General features: G+C 38.8%; 4 protein-coding genes across 8 annotated transcripts; 3 read left to right on the top strand and 1 right to left on the bottom strand.

Moving 5' to 3' along the window:
• The first annotated feature begins 1007 nt into the window (after positions 1-1007).
• Positions 1008-5186, top strand: LOC113688251 (elongation factor 2). 2 transcript variants are annotated; one of them, XM_072049432.1, is made up of 4 exons: positions 1008-1206; positions 2113-2155; positions 2244-2331; positions 2533-5186. In XM_072049432.1, the coding sequence occupies exons 2-4, from the start codon at positions 2153-2155 to the stop codon at positions 4971-4973; spliced, it is 2532 nt and encodes an 843-aa protein (XP_071905533.1). In that variant the 5' UTR covers positions 1008-1206; positions 2113-2152; the 3' UTR covers positions 4974-5186. The 2 variants fall into 2 exon arrangements, with proteins under 2 accessions (XP_071905533.1, XP_071905534.1); XM_072049433.1 differs by having other exon boundaries at positions 1008-1401.
• A 207-nt stretch (positions 5187-5393) lies between these two features.
• Positions 5394-8958, bottom strand: LOC113688253 (KRR1 small subunit processome component). The gene is made up of 12 exons (XM_027206017.2): positions 8665-8958; positions 8475-8551; positions 8106-8216; positions 7784-7852; positions 7333-7389; positions 7206-7244; positions 6988-7092; positions 6789-6871; positions 6615-6696; positions 6017-6160; positions 5839-5916; positions 5394-5743 (listed from the first exon to the last, which is right to left on the bottom strand). Exons 1-12 carry the CDS (start codon positions 8858-8860, stop codon positions 5642-5644), a joined length of 1143 nt encoding a protein of 380 aa, XP_027061818.2. The 5' UTR covers positions 8861-8958; the 3' UTR covers positions 5394-5641.
• A 154-nt stretch (positions 8959-9112) lies between these two features.
• On the top strand, positions 9113-11430 carry LOC113688254 (DNA polymerase zeta processivity subunit-like). Of its 3 annotated transcripts, none has more exons than XM_072049434.1 (6): positions 9113-9277; positions 9383-9463; positions 9596-9708; positions 9864-10053; positions 10365-10598; positions 11030-11430. In XM_072049434.1, exons 1-5 carry the CDS (start codon positions 9238-9240, stop codon positions 10565-10567), a joined length of 627 nt encoding a protein of 208 aa, XP_071905535.1. In that variant the 5' UTR covers positions 9113-9237; the 3' UTR covers positions 10568-10598; positions 11030-11430. The 3 variants fall into 3 exon arrangements, with proteins under 3 accessions (XP_071905535.1, XP_027061823.1, XP_027061822.1); XM_027206022.2 differs by having other exon boundaries at positions 9377-9463; positions 10365-10594; XM_027206021.2 differs by having other exon boundaries at positions 9377-9463.
• Positions 11431-11567: 137 nt separating this feature from the next.
• Positions 11568-14787, top strand: LOC113688252 (protein WHAT'S THIS FACTOR 1 homolog, chloroplastic-like). Of its 2 annotated transcripts, none has more exons than XM_027206016.2 (2): positions 11568-13636; positions 14350-14787. In XM_027206016.2, exon 1 carries the CDS (start codon positions 12233-12235, stop codon positions 13457-13459), a length of 1227 nt encoding a protein of 408 aa, XP_027061817.1. In that variant the 5' UTR covers positions 11568-12232; the 3' UTR covers positions 13460-13636; positions 14350-14787. The 2 variants fall into 2 exon arrangements, with proteins under 2 accessions (XP_027061817.1, XP_027061816.1); XM_027206015.2 differs by having other exon boundaries at positions 14341-14787.
• Positions 14788-17671: the final 2884 nt, after the last annotated feature.

The following is a 17671-nucleotide window of genomic DNA, read 5'->3' as shown; positions in this document are numbered from 1 at the left end:
GGAGGCGTACGTGTAAATCAGCCAAGGTAGGATTTAGAGCCGGGTGCTTGTTTGACCAGACCAGAATTTCTCAAGCTTGGAGCGCAAGTTTTACAGCCGCCGCCACCTTTTGTTCCTTGGGGTTGGCAAAATGGTACTACATGGATAATAATATTCGAATTTGTTGAGGATGTTTGACACAAGACAAGAATTCGCGGTGCTTGGAGCCCAAGGAAAAGATTCCAGCCCAAGTAAGACCAGAATTTCTCTACGCCACCACGTTCCTATGCCCTTCAACTGGAGTGAAAAATTATACTGCTACTACTGCTTAATAAGAATAAGAAGAAGATTTTCCACCTGCTTAATAAGACAGTACTACTCTGTCTGTTTTTAATGATAATTATCATTAATACTTCGTCAGTAGATGCCACAAAAAAGATCATTCAACAAATCATTTGTTGGAACGTGCACGCTTGTCTTTTTTTTTTTTTTTTTTTTTTTGGGTTTTTTCCTTTCAATATTCACTGCGGGTTCAAGCAAAATCGCCATCGAACATTTCCTGAGGTCTTTTGTTTAATCTTTTGTTTTTACCAAACCATAGTCCCTCCCTGAATTCAAGACTGATCATGTAGAATTCATAAAAACAACGACGGTAAAAAATGTGAAATATTAAAATGCAATCGAGATGGACCAAATTACACAATTCTCTCTCTCGAGTGTAGAACCACATAAAGCGTACTATCAATCATCTAGATTCATGTCAAATTACTATACAACATTCTCTTCAATTTTGGTAAGAAAACTCACTGCCACCTTTCTTCTGATTACCTAATGGATCCATTGACCAATGTCATCGTTCGTTCTGTCCCCCCAAAATAAAAAAGCCAAAAAAAAAAAAATTAATAATAAAGAAGAGTTCATTGACCAGATTATTTTCACCGGAATTATTTAGTAACTAAGCTTTGACCTGAAACAAAAAGGAGGAGGAAATCCGGTGCAACGCATGCTATTATTTGTCTTCCTTTTTACAAGTATTTGATTCTACTGACAACAACAATACCGGTGGGGAAATACTTGTAGAATCATCTAAACCCTTTATATAGTAGTAGCTCCAGTACTAGGACCAGGGCTTTAAGAGCTGAGAGTGGTGAGGATTAGTGGTCTCAACCGCCAAAGCCAACTTAGAGCCGCCGCCGGCGTCGTCTTCTTCTTCGTCTTCTCTTTCTTGTATAAGTCTTTTCGATCGTCTACGTTCTCTTTTTTATACTTTTGAGCCGTTTCTCTTTCGCTGTGACATTGCAGCTGTTTATGTAGTTTTACGTTTTACCTCTCTCTGTTCCCCATGGCGATTTAGTAGGAGATTTTGGATAACTTTATTTGGTTGTTGACCTAAGCATCTTAGATTTCATCATGTATTTACCGGTAAAATTTGGATGATAATTATTTTTTGTGTTCTGAAACTTGATTGTACACGTCCGATAGTTGATAGCATGCTTGCTTCTCATCAGATCAATGTTTTTCTTTTTTTTTTCTTTGTCGATCGTTGAGCTGTCTGTTCGCTGATACGTGAATCAAAACGTGCTATTTTAGTTTAATTTAGTTTCGGAGCTGTAACCTTTTTTTTTTTTTTCCTTTTCCCGTTTAATTAGCTAAATTATGATGCTGTGTTTGGGGACTACTTTCTCTTAGTTAGAAATCACTATAGTTGAACGTTACGTACTTCTAAATTCTAATTTTATTTATCTAATTTATCTATTGTAATTATCGACTAATTTATTTTTAGTATTATATTATTGAGGCCTTGACAGCAGTCCTTGTTAACTTAGAATATTTAGCTCAAGGACCAGATTCTTTCATACGATTTTTATGCTAATTCCTACGACTTTTTCACATTAAATTGGTGTTGCAGTACTTACCGGGCAGACCACATGAGAAAAGTTTGCAATCTGGCTTTCGTCTTCTGTTGGAAGTGTTTACAGTAGTATTTGATTGTCTGTAGTCTTCAAGATTTGTTTGAGTTCACAACTTTTGCTATTTTATCGATTTTTTATTTTTTTTGAGATTGCCAGCTTATTTAGGTCTAATAATTTGTCATTGATGTCCTAATTTCTGATACTTATTATCGACTGTTAGGCATTTGGAGGATCACAGGGACAAATAAAAACGTGTCAAAATGGTAAGTGTGCCACTTATTTCAATCCCCTAACAGCCTTGTAGGTTGCTTAAACATTTTTGTGACGAGAAACAATGTTTGAAATTTGCAGGTGAAGTTCACAGCTGAAGAGCTTCGTAAGATTATGGACTTGAAGCATAACATTCGTAACATGTCTGTTATTGCTCATGTCGACCATGGTATGAAGTTCTTCTCAGAGTTTTGTTCATCTGTTTGTTGTAATTGTTTTATGATTAAAGCTTTTCATGAACTTGCTCTCAAAGATTGTTGCTACATATATATACATTGGTAGATATAATAGTCTTTTTCCTTTTTTCCTAATTTCATGTTGATGCTCAATTTGTTGCCTGGACCTACTGTTAAATTTTGGTTCCTTGTAGGGAAATCTACTCTTACGGACTCCCTTGTTGCTGCTGCTGGTATCATTGCCCAAGAAGTTGCTGGTGATGTTAGAATGACAGATACTCGTGCTGATGAAGCTGAGCGAGGTATTACCATCAAGTCCACTGGTATCTCACTGTACTACGAGATGTCTGATGAGGCTCTGAAGAACTACAAGGGAGAACGACAAGGGAATGTGTACCTGATCAATCTTATTGATTCTCCCGGCCACGTTGACTTCTCGTCTGAAGTCACGGCTGCTCTTCGTATCACTGATGGAGCACTTGTTGTGGTTGATTGTGTCGAAGGTGTGTGTGTTCAAACAGAAACTGTCCTGAGGCAAGCACTAGGTGAAAGGATTCGACCAGTCTTGACGGTAAATAAGATGGATAGGTGTTTCCTTGAGCTCCAGGTTGATGGAGAAGAAGCTTACCAGACATTCCAAAGAGTCATTGAGAATGCAAATGTTATCATGGCTACATACGAAGATCCCCTCCTGGGTGATGTCCAGGTCTACCCGGAGAAAGGTACAGTTGCTTTTTCTGCTGGGTTGCATGGTTGGGCTTTTACTCTTACCAACTTTGCCAAGATGTATGCCTCCAAATTTGGTGTTGATGAGTCCAAGATGATGGAAAGGCTCTGGGGGGAGAATTTCTTTGACCCTGCAACCAGAAGATGGACCACCAAAAATACTGGCTCTCCCACCTGCAAGCGTGGTTTTGTTCAGTTCTGTTATGAACCTATCAAACAGATAATTAACACCTGCATGAATGATCAGAAAGATAAGCTGTGGCCTATGTTGCAGAAGTTGGGTGTCACCATGAAGTCTGAAGAGAGAGAGTTGATGGGGAAGGCCCTGATGAAGCGAGTAATGCAGACCTGGCTTCCTGCCAGTAATGCTCTTCTGGAAATGATGATCTTCCATCTCCCATCTCCTTCTAAAGCTCAAAGGTATCGCGTTGAGAACTTATATGAAGGACCTCTTGATGATCCTTACGCTAATGCTATAAGAAATTGTGATCCTGAGGGACCTCTTATGCTCTATGTTTCCAAGATGATTCCAGCATCTGATAAGGGTAGATTTTTTGCTTTTGGTCGTGTATTCTCTGGCAAGGTCTCAACTGGTTTGAAGGTAAGAATTATGGGTCCCAACTATGTCCCTGGAGAGAGAAAGGACTTGTATGTTAAGAATGTACAGAGAACTGTTATTTGGATGGGTAAGAAGCAGGAAACTGTCGAGGATGTGCCATGTGGGAATACTGTAGCTATGGTAGGTTTGGATCAATTTATCACCAAGAATGCCACTTTGACCAATGAGAAGGAAGTTGATGCTCATCCTATCAGAGCAATGAAGTTCTCTGTGTCACCTGTTGTGCGCGTGGCCGTGCAGTGCAAGGTTGCATCAGACCTTCCCAAGCTGGTTGAAGGTTTAAAACGTTTGGCAAAATCCGACCCTATGGTTGTATGTACTATTGAGGAGTCTGGGGAACATATTATTGCTGGTGCAGGAGAGCTTCACCTTGAAATATGTTTGAAGGATTTGCAAGAAGATTTCATGGGTGGTGCTGAAATTTCAAAGTCTGATCCAGTTGTGTCCTTCCGTGAGACTGTACTAGAAAAATCTTGCCGTGTTGTTATGAGCAAGTCACCCAACAAGCACAATCGCCTTTACATGGAAGCCAGGCCCATGGAGGATGGTCTTGCTGAGGCCATTGATGATGGGCGTATTGGTACAAGAGACGATCCAAAGAATCGCGCTAAGATTTTGTCTGAAGAGTTCGGGTGGGACAAGGACCTTGCGAAGAAAATTTGGTGCTTTGGTCCTGAGACTACTGGCCCCAACATGGTGGTTGATATGTGCAAGGGAGTACAATACCTGAATGAAATTAAAGATTCTGTTGTTGCTGGATTCCAGTGGGCTTCCAGGGAAGGTGCATTGGCTGAAGAAAACATGAGGGGCATATGCTTTGAAATTCGTGATGTTGTCCTTCATGCTGATGCAATTCACAGAGGTGGAGGTCAGGTTATTCCCACCGCTAGAAGGGTTATATATGCTTCCCAGCTTACTGCGAAGCCGCGGCTTTTGGAACCTGTTTATTTGGTAGAGATCCAAGCTCCTGAGCAAGCTCTTGGTGGCATTTACAGTGTTCTGAACCAGAAACGGGGACATGTGTTTGAGGAATTGCAGAGGCCCGGTACACCACTTTACAACATTAAGGCATATCTTCCCGTCATTGAGTCGTTTGGGTTCTCAAGTAGCTTGAGAGCTGCTACTTCAGGCCAGGCTTTCCCACAAAGTGTGTTTGATCACTGGGACATGATACCATCTGATCCACTGGAATCTGGAACCCAAGCAGCTCAGCACGTTGCTGTTATTCGCAAGAGAAAGGGTTTGAAGGAGCAGATCACCCCACTCTCTGACTATGAGGATAAACTGTAAGGTGATTTGGAAGGGAGTATAGTAGCATGTCAACTCGGAGACTATACTTTTATTTTGTTTTAACAATTTGCACTTATCCTGAAGTCCTGCAGGTTGCTTTACTTTTACATGCCTATAGCTATAGCGACAAGAGAGTCTTTTGATTTTAAAATTTTTGTTCCTTGAATTAGCATCAATTATAGCGATTTATGCTAAGTGGTGGTTGTGTTTCAATTATGGGTAAAATTGTTAAAAAGTTTGGATCATGAAAGATGTGGACCTACCTCGGCCTAGATTATTTATTAGTGAGTGCATTCTGGCCTGTGGCCATCCAATCCGCCCTCCGGTTGCAAAACTACCGCCAAACCTGAGAGCTAAGCGGAATCCTGCTAATTAAATTGACTATTAAATTGACTATTGGTTTTAAAACAGGCAAAGACGTGAGGATCAAAAATCAGACTTACTATGTTTGCCAGGTAAAACATGTAACAGCAGAGGTTCCTTCATTTTCTTTCACAAGATTGACACTACTACGTTCACCTAAAAAAATACAAATTCCAGCAAATCAAAATTTAAGGAGAACGAGCTACAAGTCAGTGATATAGAGATCACTTCGGTCAGCATTGACTCTCTATATAGTAGTTGGACGGCGACATAAATTCAGGTCCAAGACTCGTCAGTCTCTGTGTTCAGATTTTTTTTTTCGCCGATAGCTTGCCAACAGCTGCAATGTAGGCCTGAGGATCAATCTTTTCTGCAGACTTTTTCTTCCCAAACTCCTTTACCTTTTTCTGCATCACAACCAAGGTCAGATAATGAATGACGCTTGTGTGGTGAAGTCATCCAGTCCAGGAGAAATGTTGATGCAGTCAAATAAAAGCATTACCTTCAAAGACAAGGCAATGGCGGACACGTCATCATGCCTGTCGGCATTGGGAGAATGCGAGCCGTGTTTCTTCACTTCCTGTCAATATGAGCACATAGCAATATGTGAGAATTCTCACATTTAGAATGCAGAGGTTAACCTAAACTAAGTGATAAGCAGCATATGTCACTACGAAAACCTCAGGTGGAATGAATGCTTCTTCACGCCGTCTTTTATTTTCAGCTGTCTTCTCTGCCTGTTTTTCCTGCTTTTCTTGCCACTTCTTTGCCAATTTCTTCTTATCAGCCAAAAAGTATTCACCACTTTCCAGCTGTAGATCAATCTGAAAAAATTGAAAAACAAAACATAAAATGGATAGTTGGGTACACGTGAATCACCTTAAGCAGGGAATGAAAGTGAAGATCTACAATGAAATTAATCAAATTAGACTGCAGGAAAATCGTCTTAGCATTGGCTTTTCTCTGCAGTGGATGTGCATCATGTGCCCCAGAGTCGATAAACACTGCAGACAGTTGCTTTATAACCATTTGCAGCTTATCATTCATCACCGAGACTATAAGTACGCAACTATTATTTTACTCATCATTTATCTCAAACAGGTATATGGTACTGAGCAAACATAAAAGAGGTGGGTTCAGCGGACTCGATGCACACTAAAATTCATTGAACCAATAGTGTTCTATCAACAAAACCAAAAAGAAATCTCTTTATAGAAGCAAAATCAAGTCTCCACAATGTCTATCCATGTAGGTTCTTGCTTTAACAACTCAACTCACCTTACTGGATTGCTGTGATGGAGGGAATGGAGTATATGGCTTCTTCTCTTTTGATTTAACTTTCTTTTGTTTAACATTCTTCCTAAAAATGACATTGAGGAAAAATACCATAATAAATCAAATCTGAGATTGAGTAACAAGAGAACAAGCTGACATGAATAAATCATTGCTTACTTTTTAAATGTTGGAAGAAATCTATCCCAATTCTCATTTGCAAGTGCTGGATCTTTTGCAAGCTCGCACTTCAGCATGAGGATCTATCACGAATGAAGGTTGGACCGGAAGTACATAATGAGATTCTCAAGTACAAACCAACAAAGAACAACCAAGAAATTCAGCAAATTCACCTTGATAAACTGTTCAGGAGTCAAACCTTGATATGATATAGTGGATGCATTTTGTTGAGAATACAGTCCTCCACAATCCTCCTAACTTGTTTCAGACCTTTAAACGAGCCCATAGCAGCAACAGTGTTCCCCTACACATTTCAAAGATTCAAAGCTTTGAACTAATGACTTTCACTTTGACAAGAACAGGTCAAGTTGCATGATGAAAACAGAGACTGATGGTAAATTGGGGTTAGATGGAAACCTGGACAAGAATATAGCAGCCAGTCAAGATCTCTAGCGCCTGTATTGCAATTTTATAATTAGCAACACAGCATTAGCATTTAAAAAAGCAGAATTGCAATCCATCAGAGCTAATTTTTACCACAAACCTTCAGTGTTGAAGAATTTGGGCCCACTAGATGTTGCCGTCGTTTGACAAACCTTTCCTGCAACAATCATAAAAAAACTGATTTGACAAGGTCTTTGTGTGCAGAAAATATGCAGCTTAATGTGATTAGGTCTTTTAGCTTTGACAGCACCAGAAACTGATAAAATGTTGAGGTTCAAAATCTATTTGTCTTAAAACGTCATAATCCTTTCTCCTTATCTTTACATTCTCTTTTGCTCAAGGGAAGAGGGGGATAGTAACTGCAAGATACTGATATGAGACACGGTGCAAGTGTCTTTGAAAATTCTAGCACTTCCATTTTAGTGGCCTATATATTATTTACAGTTTGAGCCACAATACATAAGAATTATGTAAAAAGATCCGAATGCCATACAAAACATGAGATATGCATATCATCAGCAATAACTTTCAGCAGATCAGACAATACGAACCTTATTCCTAACCAAGTTGCCAATCTTGATGATGTCACACTGCATCTCATCATTCAGTATCTTAATTGCCTGTAATTTCAGAAACGTTGCACATGAACTTATGCATCAGTTGAGGTCAAATACCAGAAATAAAATTTCGGCACAGGAGAATATTTATTGGCGGTGTGATCCTCCAGGATTATACCGATGTTGTGCATGTGCATAGCCGTTAATGAGAACAAATATTGCACCTAATAATATCTAAGACCCAAAGCCAATAAAAAGTAGTTCCTTACACCAAACTAGTGTAAAGTAACAGAAAAGGAAGAGATTGCCAACAGACCTGAGGTGCAGGAACACTTCTTGACAGAAGTTTAATGAGGTCCCTGGCTTTAATGATGATGTAGGGATCCCTAGTCTTTCTAGTTGTTGAAACCGTCATGCATCCTTCAACCTGACCGCACAAACAGCCCAAAAGAAGCCAACCGGGGAAAAAATGTGTAAGATACAAACAAGAGGTAACAGGGAACCATATGGCTCAGTCGAAATGAAAAACGTTACAAATAGCAGAGGCTAACAAGTGGTATACTCTATCCACAAGAGCCTAGCAAACTAATTCCCCAAAGAAGCTAAACAAACAATTCATACGAGCTCAAGTAGTAGAAAACAGAAGACTAATTACAAACCCCTCCCCCGGGGATAATAGACTCACCAAGTTGAGCTCGCATGCAACCCCAAACTCCTTGAGAGCACCTTTTACGATGGGCCAGCATTCTTGCAGATATTTTTCTGCAAAATTCACCAACAATTACAAAAATAACCCAACAACAGTGAATGCTCAGTATCGGGGGACCTCTGTAATTAGTAGTAAAGTAATTTTGAGGAGAAGAGAATAGAGAGACCTCTGTACTGAGGGAAGAGAGTGGAGAAAGAGCTGACTTCAAGCATGCCGGTCTCGTTCCAGGAAGGATCAAACTTGTCTATCTTCCAGTGATCGATGGATTCATCGTCCCAGGGTTTTGGCTTATCGTGCTTGCCCTTGTGCTTTCTAGGCTTCGCCTCCGCCTTTCGCTCCTCCTTCTCTTCCTCCATCGCCATTCGCCGCCCAGCTGCCTTTTGGAAAGCCCCCCTATCTACCAAGCCAACCCTGGATTCCCCCCGCGGGGTTTTATTTTTATTAGACTTCGAAACTCATCAAAAGACTCGGGTACGGAGTACTTTACTTATTACTTTAACATGAGGTAAATTACGCTTTTAACCCCACCACCCGTTCAAATTACACCCAACGAGGTGTTGGAGCAAAACGACGCAGTTTTCTATTATTATTATTGTTTTTCCTTCTCTCTCTACTAGTTCTACTAGTTTGCTGAATACGCCGCGCCTGTGACTGTAAGAAGAAGGAGATACAGAATTGAGTCCGAAAAGAAAAGAGGCGAATTGCTGAACTTTTTTTTCTTTAAAAAAAAATTTTTTTGATGGAGCGCAAGGATAATAATCAAGCAAAGGCTCCCCAAGGTTAGTCTATAAAAATGGTCTCCAACACTTAATCTTTTCTTTTCTGGTTTTTTGTTATAAAAATTCTTGTTTCATATAGTTATCCGCTTCATCTTCGAGGTGCAGGAGAAGCTGCTAGAATATTAACAGAATTTCTGGAGGTTGCTATCACCTGCATAATTTTCCTCAAAGGAGTTTATCCACATGGTACTCCAAAAAAAAAAACCGAACAAAGTTTTTTTTTTTTTTTTTTTGACGTTTTTCAATGCCGAATGATTGCTTCACTGAGTAATGGTAAATTTGTGTTGGGGTTTGAAAATGGAATGATTCTTCGAAAAGGGGCTTTCGAGAGGCGGAGATACATGAATGTGGTGGTTCACAGAGCCAGACATCCTCAGCTTAGAGATTACATCCATTCCTCTGTCAATGGACTTCTTCCCTTCATACAAAAGGTTCTTTTTTTTTTTTTCTCTAGTTCACTCACCCCTGCAAAAGAAGAATAAAAATGGTTTATGTATCGTCTTTTTTTGTTAATTTATTTGATGGGGGCAGCTTAAATTTCTACGTTTTTTAAACTGAGGGAGACTGTGCTAAATTTGCCATGCAGGGATTGGTGGAGAGGGTGGTGGTAATTTTCTTTGATAATGAGGATTTCCCCATTGAGAGATTTGTTTTTAAGGTTAATTTAAACCTTTCCTACGGTTCCAAGGTGGAACAATCTGACCTGGAGTTTTCTCTTAGATCATTCTTGATCAAGCTTCCTGTTTCTGAGTCTCTGACTAAGCTTCTTCCCCGAGGTGAGTCTGGATTCTTTCTTTCTTTTTTCAAATTTTTTGCGTTGTGTGATATACTAATGAAGCTTAGAATATTACCAACTTTCGAACTCAATCATGAAAAGATGGGGGAGAAATAATGTGCTTTACGCTTGAGCAACGTCTAGATGATTCAAATAGCGATGTTAACTGCGAAATTTACTAAAATTTGTACGTGAGATTTTGATGCATATATTGATCTTTGACTGGTTTGTACCTTTAGTTTCCATGTGATGTGTGCCAGAGAATTGGAAATCTGGTTCTTCCAATGCTATTACTGTTTTGCTTTCTGATAGGTTGCAGGTGGGAGATAACAGCCTATTTTCGTGCTCTCCCTGAGGCTAGTACAAGCAAAGATTCTGAACTCATTTGGATTCCTACCGACACAAAGCAGTGGCAGCAACCTCCGTTGATAACCCCAATCAAATCCATGAACAGTGAACCTCTTGGTGTGCAACTGTATTTGGAACATCCGAGTCTCTCTGAACCAAAGCCCTAATGGGCTATACACTACTGTCTTTACAGAGTTGGTAGCCACCCTTTCTATGCATGCTTAATACGAGCATTAAGTTTTAAGTACTTAGTGTTTAAGAATTAAGACTCCAGTTTTTTTAATCGAATCACAATTGAAGGCAAATAAGTTTATTTGGTTACAAGTTTTGTATCATCAAAAAGTTTATTCAGATTAGGTCTAGTTCACATAATTTGTATGCCGCCATTGCTAATGGAGTTGAGGGTTGTAACTTAGGCATACAAAGAGAAAAGATGAGAACAGAGTTGAAGGTATTTAGTGAGCCTCCATGAATTAAATCCACAGTATATGGCAAGAATCCCCATGGTGAAGAAGCTTTTATGAAGCAAATTTAGTTCCGCCGTCATGTCCATTGTCAAAGTCATGATCTTGTGAAGATGGACTCTCAGATGAAGAAGAATTTAAAGTTGTTTACCATCATGCTTGCAGGTGTGCATCTGTGGATGAAAAGCAAAAATGTCTGCAAGCTTTGTAGCAGCGACAACCCCTAAGAGAGTCCCTTGTTGCTCTGTGCTTTTACAAGATTCAGACTGAAGAATGGGTTTTTTGGTGAAATCTTTGCCTTAACTGATGAGAAGACGTTCGACTTTGTATCAGACAAATGTACAAATGAGTGACAGCTGCAACGTTCACCATAGGTGTCATTTTTGCATGGAAGAACTTCTATTGTATGGTCTTGGTCTCCTTTGTGAATGGATTGAACTGAAAAGACTCTCTGGAGTTGGCAAATACTACTAGCATTTACTTGAGATTGCCAAGTCCAAAATATTAGAAGATCAATGTACAGCTCTTGTTACCGGGTGAATGGAATGGTTTGGTTTGTTGTGGTACATGACTTGTGCCTTGCAATTAGTTGCAAATTCTGAAAAAGTGGGCTCTAATTTTCTGAGAACAGGGACCAGATTGCCAAACGTAATCGTTTCTCAAAAATCTGTGGTGGGTTTTGTAGAATTTTTTCTTGTGTCTTTGAGTGCATTGACCCATTTACCAAATGGAATTCTTTCTCAAAAATTTGTGCTTAGTTTGTAGAATTTCTTCTTATACTACTGGCTCGCTCATATTTGGTTAATGTACGAGAGCTTGGCTCCAAATGGACATCGTATTTTATTTTATTTTTTTTGTCCTTGAAGAAGAAAATCATTCATCTTAAGCTAGTTGAGGGAACAGTAATTGTTTGCGTGTAATAAACCTCAATTTTGCCTCATAATACTAACGGATGAGGTTTTCACCTTAGGCTGCTTCTCTATTATATTACTACAAATTACTCTTTGAGCATCTCACCAAGGATCGGCTTAGCTAACTAACAGAAAGCCCCCACTCCCTCTCTCCAGTAAAACCTCAAAAAAGTCTCTTGATCAGCTTACTACTTCCCTATTTTTGTTTTCTTTTCGCTCTCTCTCTTTTTGCTTGCGGATAGCGTGACCATGGTCCATGAGAAAATACTTCAGGTAGAAGCCTGCCATGTTTCTGAATCCTACTGCAATTACTTTAGATTAATTGGAGATTCGGCGATGAATATGACCTTGCTCTGTGAAACGACTGCCTAGAAGTACCCTGTAACCGTTATTAGCTTGCCTTGCAGTCCAACTGTTCGAACTTTGGCGCCAAAGAATCTGTTTCCCGCCTACTAAAATGGGGAAGAATTCATTGTTCAGGCGGATGCATAAATCTCTCGAGTCCTTCCTTTTTGATATGAGGGGGACTCTTGGAGTATATTCTCCCACTTCATTTGGGAAAACAGGCTTCATGAGGGTGTCGATCATGCATATATCCAGTGGAGGAAGTAGGCCAAAGAAGAAAATATACTACAGAGCACCTGAACTAGATAAAGTTATGGACCTTCAAAAGAAACCTGCAATGATACTGAGGCTCAAATCTATTATCCAGTCTCAAAAAGACGAGTCCCTGCTTCTCAGAGACCTTGAAAAAGAAGTTGGTTTTGTGCAGAAATGGAATTTTGTGGCCGTCATTGAGAAGAACCCTTCAATTTTTCATGTTACTGGAGGCGACAGGACACCGCCTAGGGTGATGCTCACTCACAAAGCTGGAAAGATTGCAGCTTTGGAAGGAGCGGCAAGAGATCAAATGGAACCCATTTTGGTTAAGAATTTAAGGAAGTTGTTAATGTTATCCATTAATTGTAGAGTGCCAATGGAAACAGTTGAATTGGTTCAGGATGAACTGGGTTTGCCTAGTAATTTTAAGGAGTCTTTGATTCCAAAATACCCGCAATTTTTTTCATTGAAAGCTGTCGATGGAAGGGATTATCTTCACTTGGAGCACTGGGATTCTTCGTTAGCTGTAACCGTTAGGGAGGAGAGGTTGGCTTGTAAGGGCAGTTTGTACCCTGGTAGCCATTCAGAGAAGGGTAGAATATCCAAAGACGGCAATTTTCAAGGTCCCTTTGCATTTCAGTTGAGGTTTCCTGCTGGTTTTAGGCCCAATATGAGTTATCTCAAGGAACTTGAGAGGTGGCAGAGAATGGAATTTCCTTCTCCATACTTGAATGCAAGTAGATTTAACATCGCTGATCCTAAAGCTCGAAAGAGAGTCGTGGGAGTGCTTCATGAGCTCCTGAGTTTGACCATGGAGAAGCGGTTGACATCTGGTCAATTGGAAGCCTTCCATTCAGAGTATCAATTACCAGCTAGACTATTGCTTTGCTTGATTAAGCATCATGGCATCTTTTACCTCACTAATAAGGGTGCAAAGAGCACTGTAATCCTCAAGGAGGGTTACGAGGGGTCAACTCTCGTTGGCAAATGTCCTCTTTTGGTATTTAGGGATAAATTCATATCTCTTACTGGTAGGAAGGAAATTGATACAGCTCTCGAATTATCTTCTTCTGCTATTAGCTGAAAATCTTCTTTCATGAGATGAATTATGCTTCTTGGCGGTGGTCCTCTTGCTGTGATGTTAGATGCAAGCTATGTCATTTTACTTCATCAATCTGTTTGAAGCTCAAAGAACTTCTTTACTCCTACTCACCCTCCAAATGGGAAAGAATCTTTAGTTGCAAGCAACTTCCACTCATTGGTTAGTGGAAAAAGCTTACATTCATGTAGCAAATTGGTTGATGGCTTGCTTCTTTTAATTGCTTTCTTAAAAAACTCACTAGAGTAGAAGAAATCTCTAAGCATGTGGCAATGCAGCATATGGTGTTTTATATCGTAACATTTGCATTAGCTTTTATTTTGAGTTCCTCTGCAAATTGACAGTGCTCTATGGTTTTTTTATCCTACAATTCTTCTCTAGATTCCACGTGGTAATCTGGTCGTTAGGTGCCTTTCTTATAAATACTAGTGTCATTTCTTAATTGTTGCTTCTGGATTACTGTAGCTGGTAAAAAATTCAATGGTGCTTTATGATTTCATTTACCTCGACTTTTATCTGCCACAAGTTTTTTAATTAGTGAGAGATAGGCACATGTTTTAGTCCAGAATACCTCAAGTATTCATGGGGTTCAAGGAATGCTTCCTCGCAGTGTACTAGCATTGGATGGTTAACAACTATCTATGTAAAACATGACGGTTTCTGTGAAAGCATGATCACATTATGGTATTCATGATTGTATGGTGTCGTACAGAGTAGCCTATTCTAGAATCATTTTACTTTTCCATGATATGATTTCAACATTCAAATTGTTTAATGCTTGCCTCTGTATAATACTATTCATATAAACTCAGATTCTGGGGCCTTGGTAATCTGGATGCAAATATATTTATTTTCCTTGTTTGTAGCTTTCTTAGGTTACAGTCACTGAAGAAGTGCATTGATTGGCGATTAAGTAGTTCAATGATGTTCTTCAACAGCATCTGCAGAGCCTTTTCCATCATTAGATGCAAGATTGGAGATTGGCTTTTCTCTTGTGCACAGACGGTTGTGTGGCGCGGATATCACAAAATTGTGCAACAAATAAAAGAGCTGCAGAACTGGATATAATTGCTGAATCTGGCTTGGCTGTCAGCAAATCTCTTTTGCTTTTCCCTTTCCATACGCACATTTTGTCAGGATGCTGGACTTTCCTTATGTTTAAGGGGATTTACCGGTGTCTGTTCCATCAACTGAACAGACTTAGTGACGCCGTATGCACCTTTTTGGTTGCTCCTGGACGTGTGAACGCTGCAAGTGCGAAAACTAGATTTCATTGCGTCGATGTTTTGATTGATGCACGTTTATTTGTTTCACCGAATCGTATCCTTTACAATCCTGATACAATCCTGATATCGTGCTAGTTTCTGAGCTTCTTTTTTTTTTTTTTTTTCTTAGCAAACAGTGACGGAGCCAGTATTTTTTTTTTAGGAGGATCCAAAATTTTCTTAATATGTTATGTTCAAAATAATTTCCATTCATTTAAATATATGACATCTAAAAAAAATAAATATTCACTTTAATTAAAAGCTTTAATTAAATATATATATATATAAGCTCTCACAATAAAAACTAAAATTGTAAAAATTTAAAGTGGATCAACTCTGTTTTACATATATATTTACGTATTATAAATTAAAATTTTTGAAACTTAGGGAGGGTCATGGCCCTCATCAGCCCCCCTTACTCCGTCATTGTGAGCAAATAATGTAAAATGTCATCAAACTATTGTCTTTTATCGCTTTTCATCACTTAACTTTTTTCTTACCCAAAAAATGTCACTTACTTTCTTAGCCAAAAATGTCACCCAACTATTACAAACGCAATTTCTTGGTCATTCTATTAAATTTAGGAGTTAAATGCTATTAGAAAATCACAAGGGTCACACAAAGGGTTTTATGAACAAAGTATTTTTAAAAAATCGTACACATAAACGGTCGAATTGGTCATCTTTCCTTTTTAGGCATAGTATTAGCTTCTTCTAACTGCTAATTTTCTATATGTAGAACAACCGAAATCTTAAAAGCACAATCAATATCCAGTGTCGATTTCTCAAGGTGGCTTTGGTAATGTTGATAGAGAACACAAGAGGAATGGACTTCCCCTCAAGTCGATTTAGATTATATTTTCATCTGAGCGAAGACATCGTATCATCAGGTTTTGTGCAAATGGCCCAAATTTGGGAGTGAGGGCGTTTGTTTCAAAAATTAGATATAGGTTAGGGACTTCTATATAATTTAGTTGAAGTCCTTAATCTTTTAATATAACTAAGTTTGACCTCGAGAACATTGTTCTTTTTTTCAAAATTAGTTACGTATCATTTGCCCTTTCTTTTACTTTTATAGAAATTAGACTTCATTGGTTGCAAGGGAATTACGAAAAAAAAAAAAAAAAAGGGTTCTCTGTTCTCTTCATAAAGAACTTTTCAGACGTCAACTTATTCTCGCGTCTTTGGTGACCAGAATAGTTCTGGAGCTCTGCTCTGCTTCATCGTCGTGTATATTTGCTTTTGTGCTGAAGTTTCGTCACTGGAGCATATATTGTCATGGTAGGCGTGTTTGATAAAATGAAGCAACATTTAATATCGTGAGGGCCATTTTCTTCGTAGAGTTAAACTTAAATGCTTTTTAAATTTCCCCCATTGAACCTGATCTGTGTCCAAGACACTCACAGAACCTGAAAGAATAACAAAATGATAAATTAGAGGATTCAAAGGCAAGTAATGAAGTTGAATGACCTATCATTCGCTCTTACTGTCTCCTACTACTCATCCCTAACACTCAGTAGGTTGATGATATTATTACAAAGTAGCCACAAATAAAAGTTTCGGAATTCGGTTGATGATATTAGGACGAAATGCTGAGTAAGGAGAAGGATGCATTGAATAGAGTCATTTTATGCTGTTCTTGGACTTCTGCGGGAAAGTGCGAATTCATATTGGAAGCAGTGGGTGGATGTTTCGATGAGGACTAAATCTTTTCAAATTTCAATGGGGATAAGTTACTTGCACTTTCCTTCCTTCGAGTTTTCTTTAGAGGATGTACATGCATCACAAGGTATGATTGACCTTGCCTGTTTGCGACTCTGTTTGCTTTGCAGGGACTGACATAAATGGGATGGTGACTGCAACAGAACAGGATCAGGATTTGTTTGGTAAGACATCAGTTTCATATTAAGTGCAGATCGATGGCATATTATAGAACATGTACTTCTAATTTTTCAACTTGTGAACCATGATGGATTGAATTTGTCAGGTCATACTGAGAAAATTAGATCTATGGATAAAATTACTCAACCGGTCCACTGAGTGAACATGTTCTATAATGCATCTATACGTATATATGCTGATGAATTAGTTGGCCAGCTTCATACTTACCTGGTAAATGTTGAACATAATAATTATGTGTTCTCGTCGTATCCAACCAAACCAAGTGTTTTATGGACCATGAAATAATTATATTAGGACCACCAAAATGTTGGTGATCTTTCATCAAACATCAGAAAAAAAAAAAAAAAAAAGAAAGAAAGATTTTTCCTGCAAAATTCTAGGATATATGGTCAATTTTGTCTCTAAACATTTTTTTCTAGTGCCTATTTAGTCCCTTACTTTTATTTTTGGTCAATTTGATGCTGAACTTATTTTGCATTTCTAACTAAAGACCTCCGTGGCGACACTGCAGCTTAAAATCGATTTAGCTTTTAATTAACTATCTAAACACGATTATTATGGAAATGTCATTCACGGGACCGTTACAAAATAAGGAATTTTTTTTTTTTTTACATGATTTACTTGATCTATTATAGCTCCATGAGTGACGTTTCCAAAATTGCTCTATTTAGTTGATTAATTAGGGAGCCAAATCGGATTTAAGTGGTAGTGCCGACACGAAGATTCTTGATTGGAACCACAAAATAAGTTTAGTATCAAATTGATTAGCTAGGAATAAAAGTCAAGAACTAAATCAACACTAATGAAACAGTTTAGGCACGCGTTTCTCTAAGATTCTATGACTCAGCAAATAAGTGGTGGGCCAAGAGCTCCGTCCATTTATGCGTTGAGTAGCAGTTAGTTGCGACTTTCAAGAGATCCCTCCATTTACGCGTTGAGTAGTTAGTTTGACGACACAAAACTTTAATTGTATTCCAATGTTGGCGATCATGACATACAGTACTACTACTACGTATCGTATGGCCTGCAAA

Source organism: Coffea arabica, chromosome 5e, assembly GCF_036785885.1.
Source record: "Coffea arabica cultivar ET-39 chromosome 5e, Coffea Arabica ET-39 HiFi, whole genome shotgun sequence".
In the NCBI taxonomy this organism is placed as follows: domain Eukaryota; kingdom Viridiplantae; phylum Streptophyta; class Magnoliopsida; order Gentianales; family Rubiaceae; genus Coffea; species Coffea arabica.
This window is presented reverse-complemented; position numbering and strand designations above follow the sequence as displayed.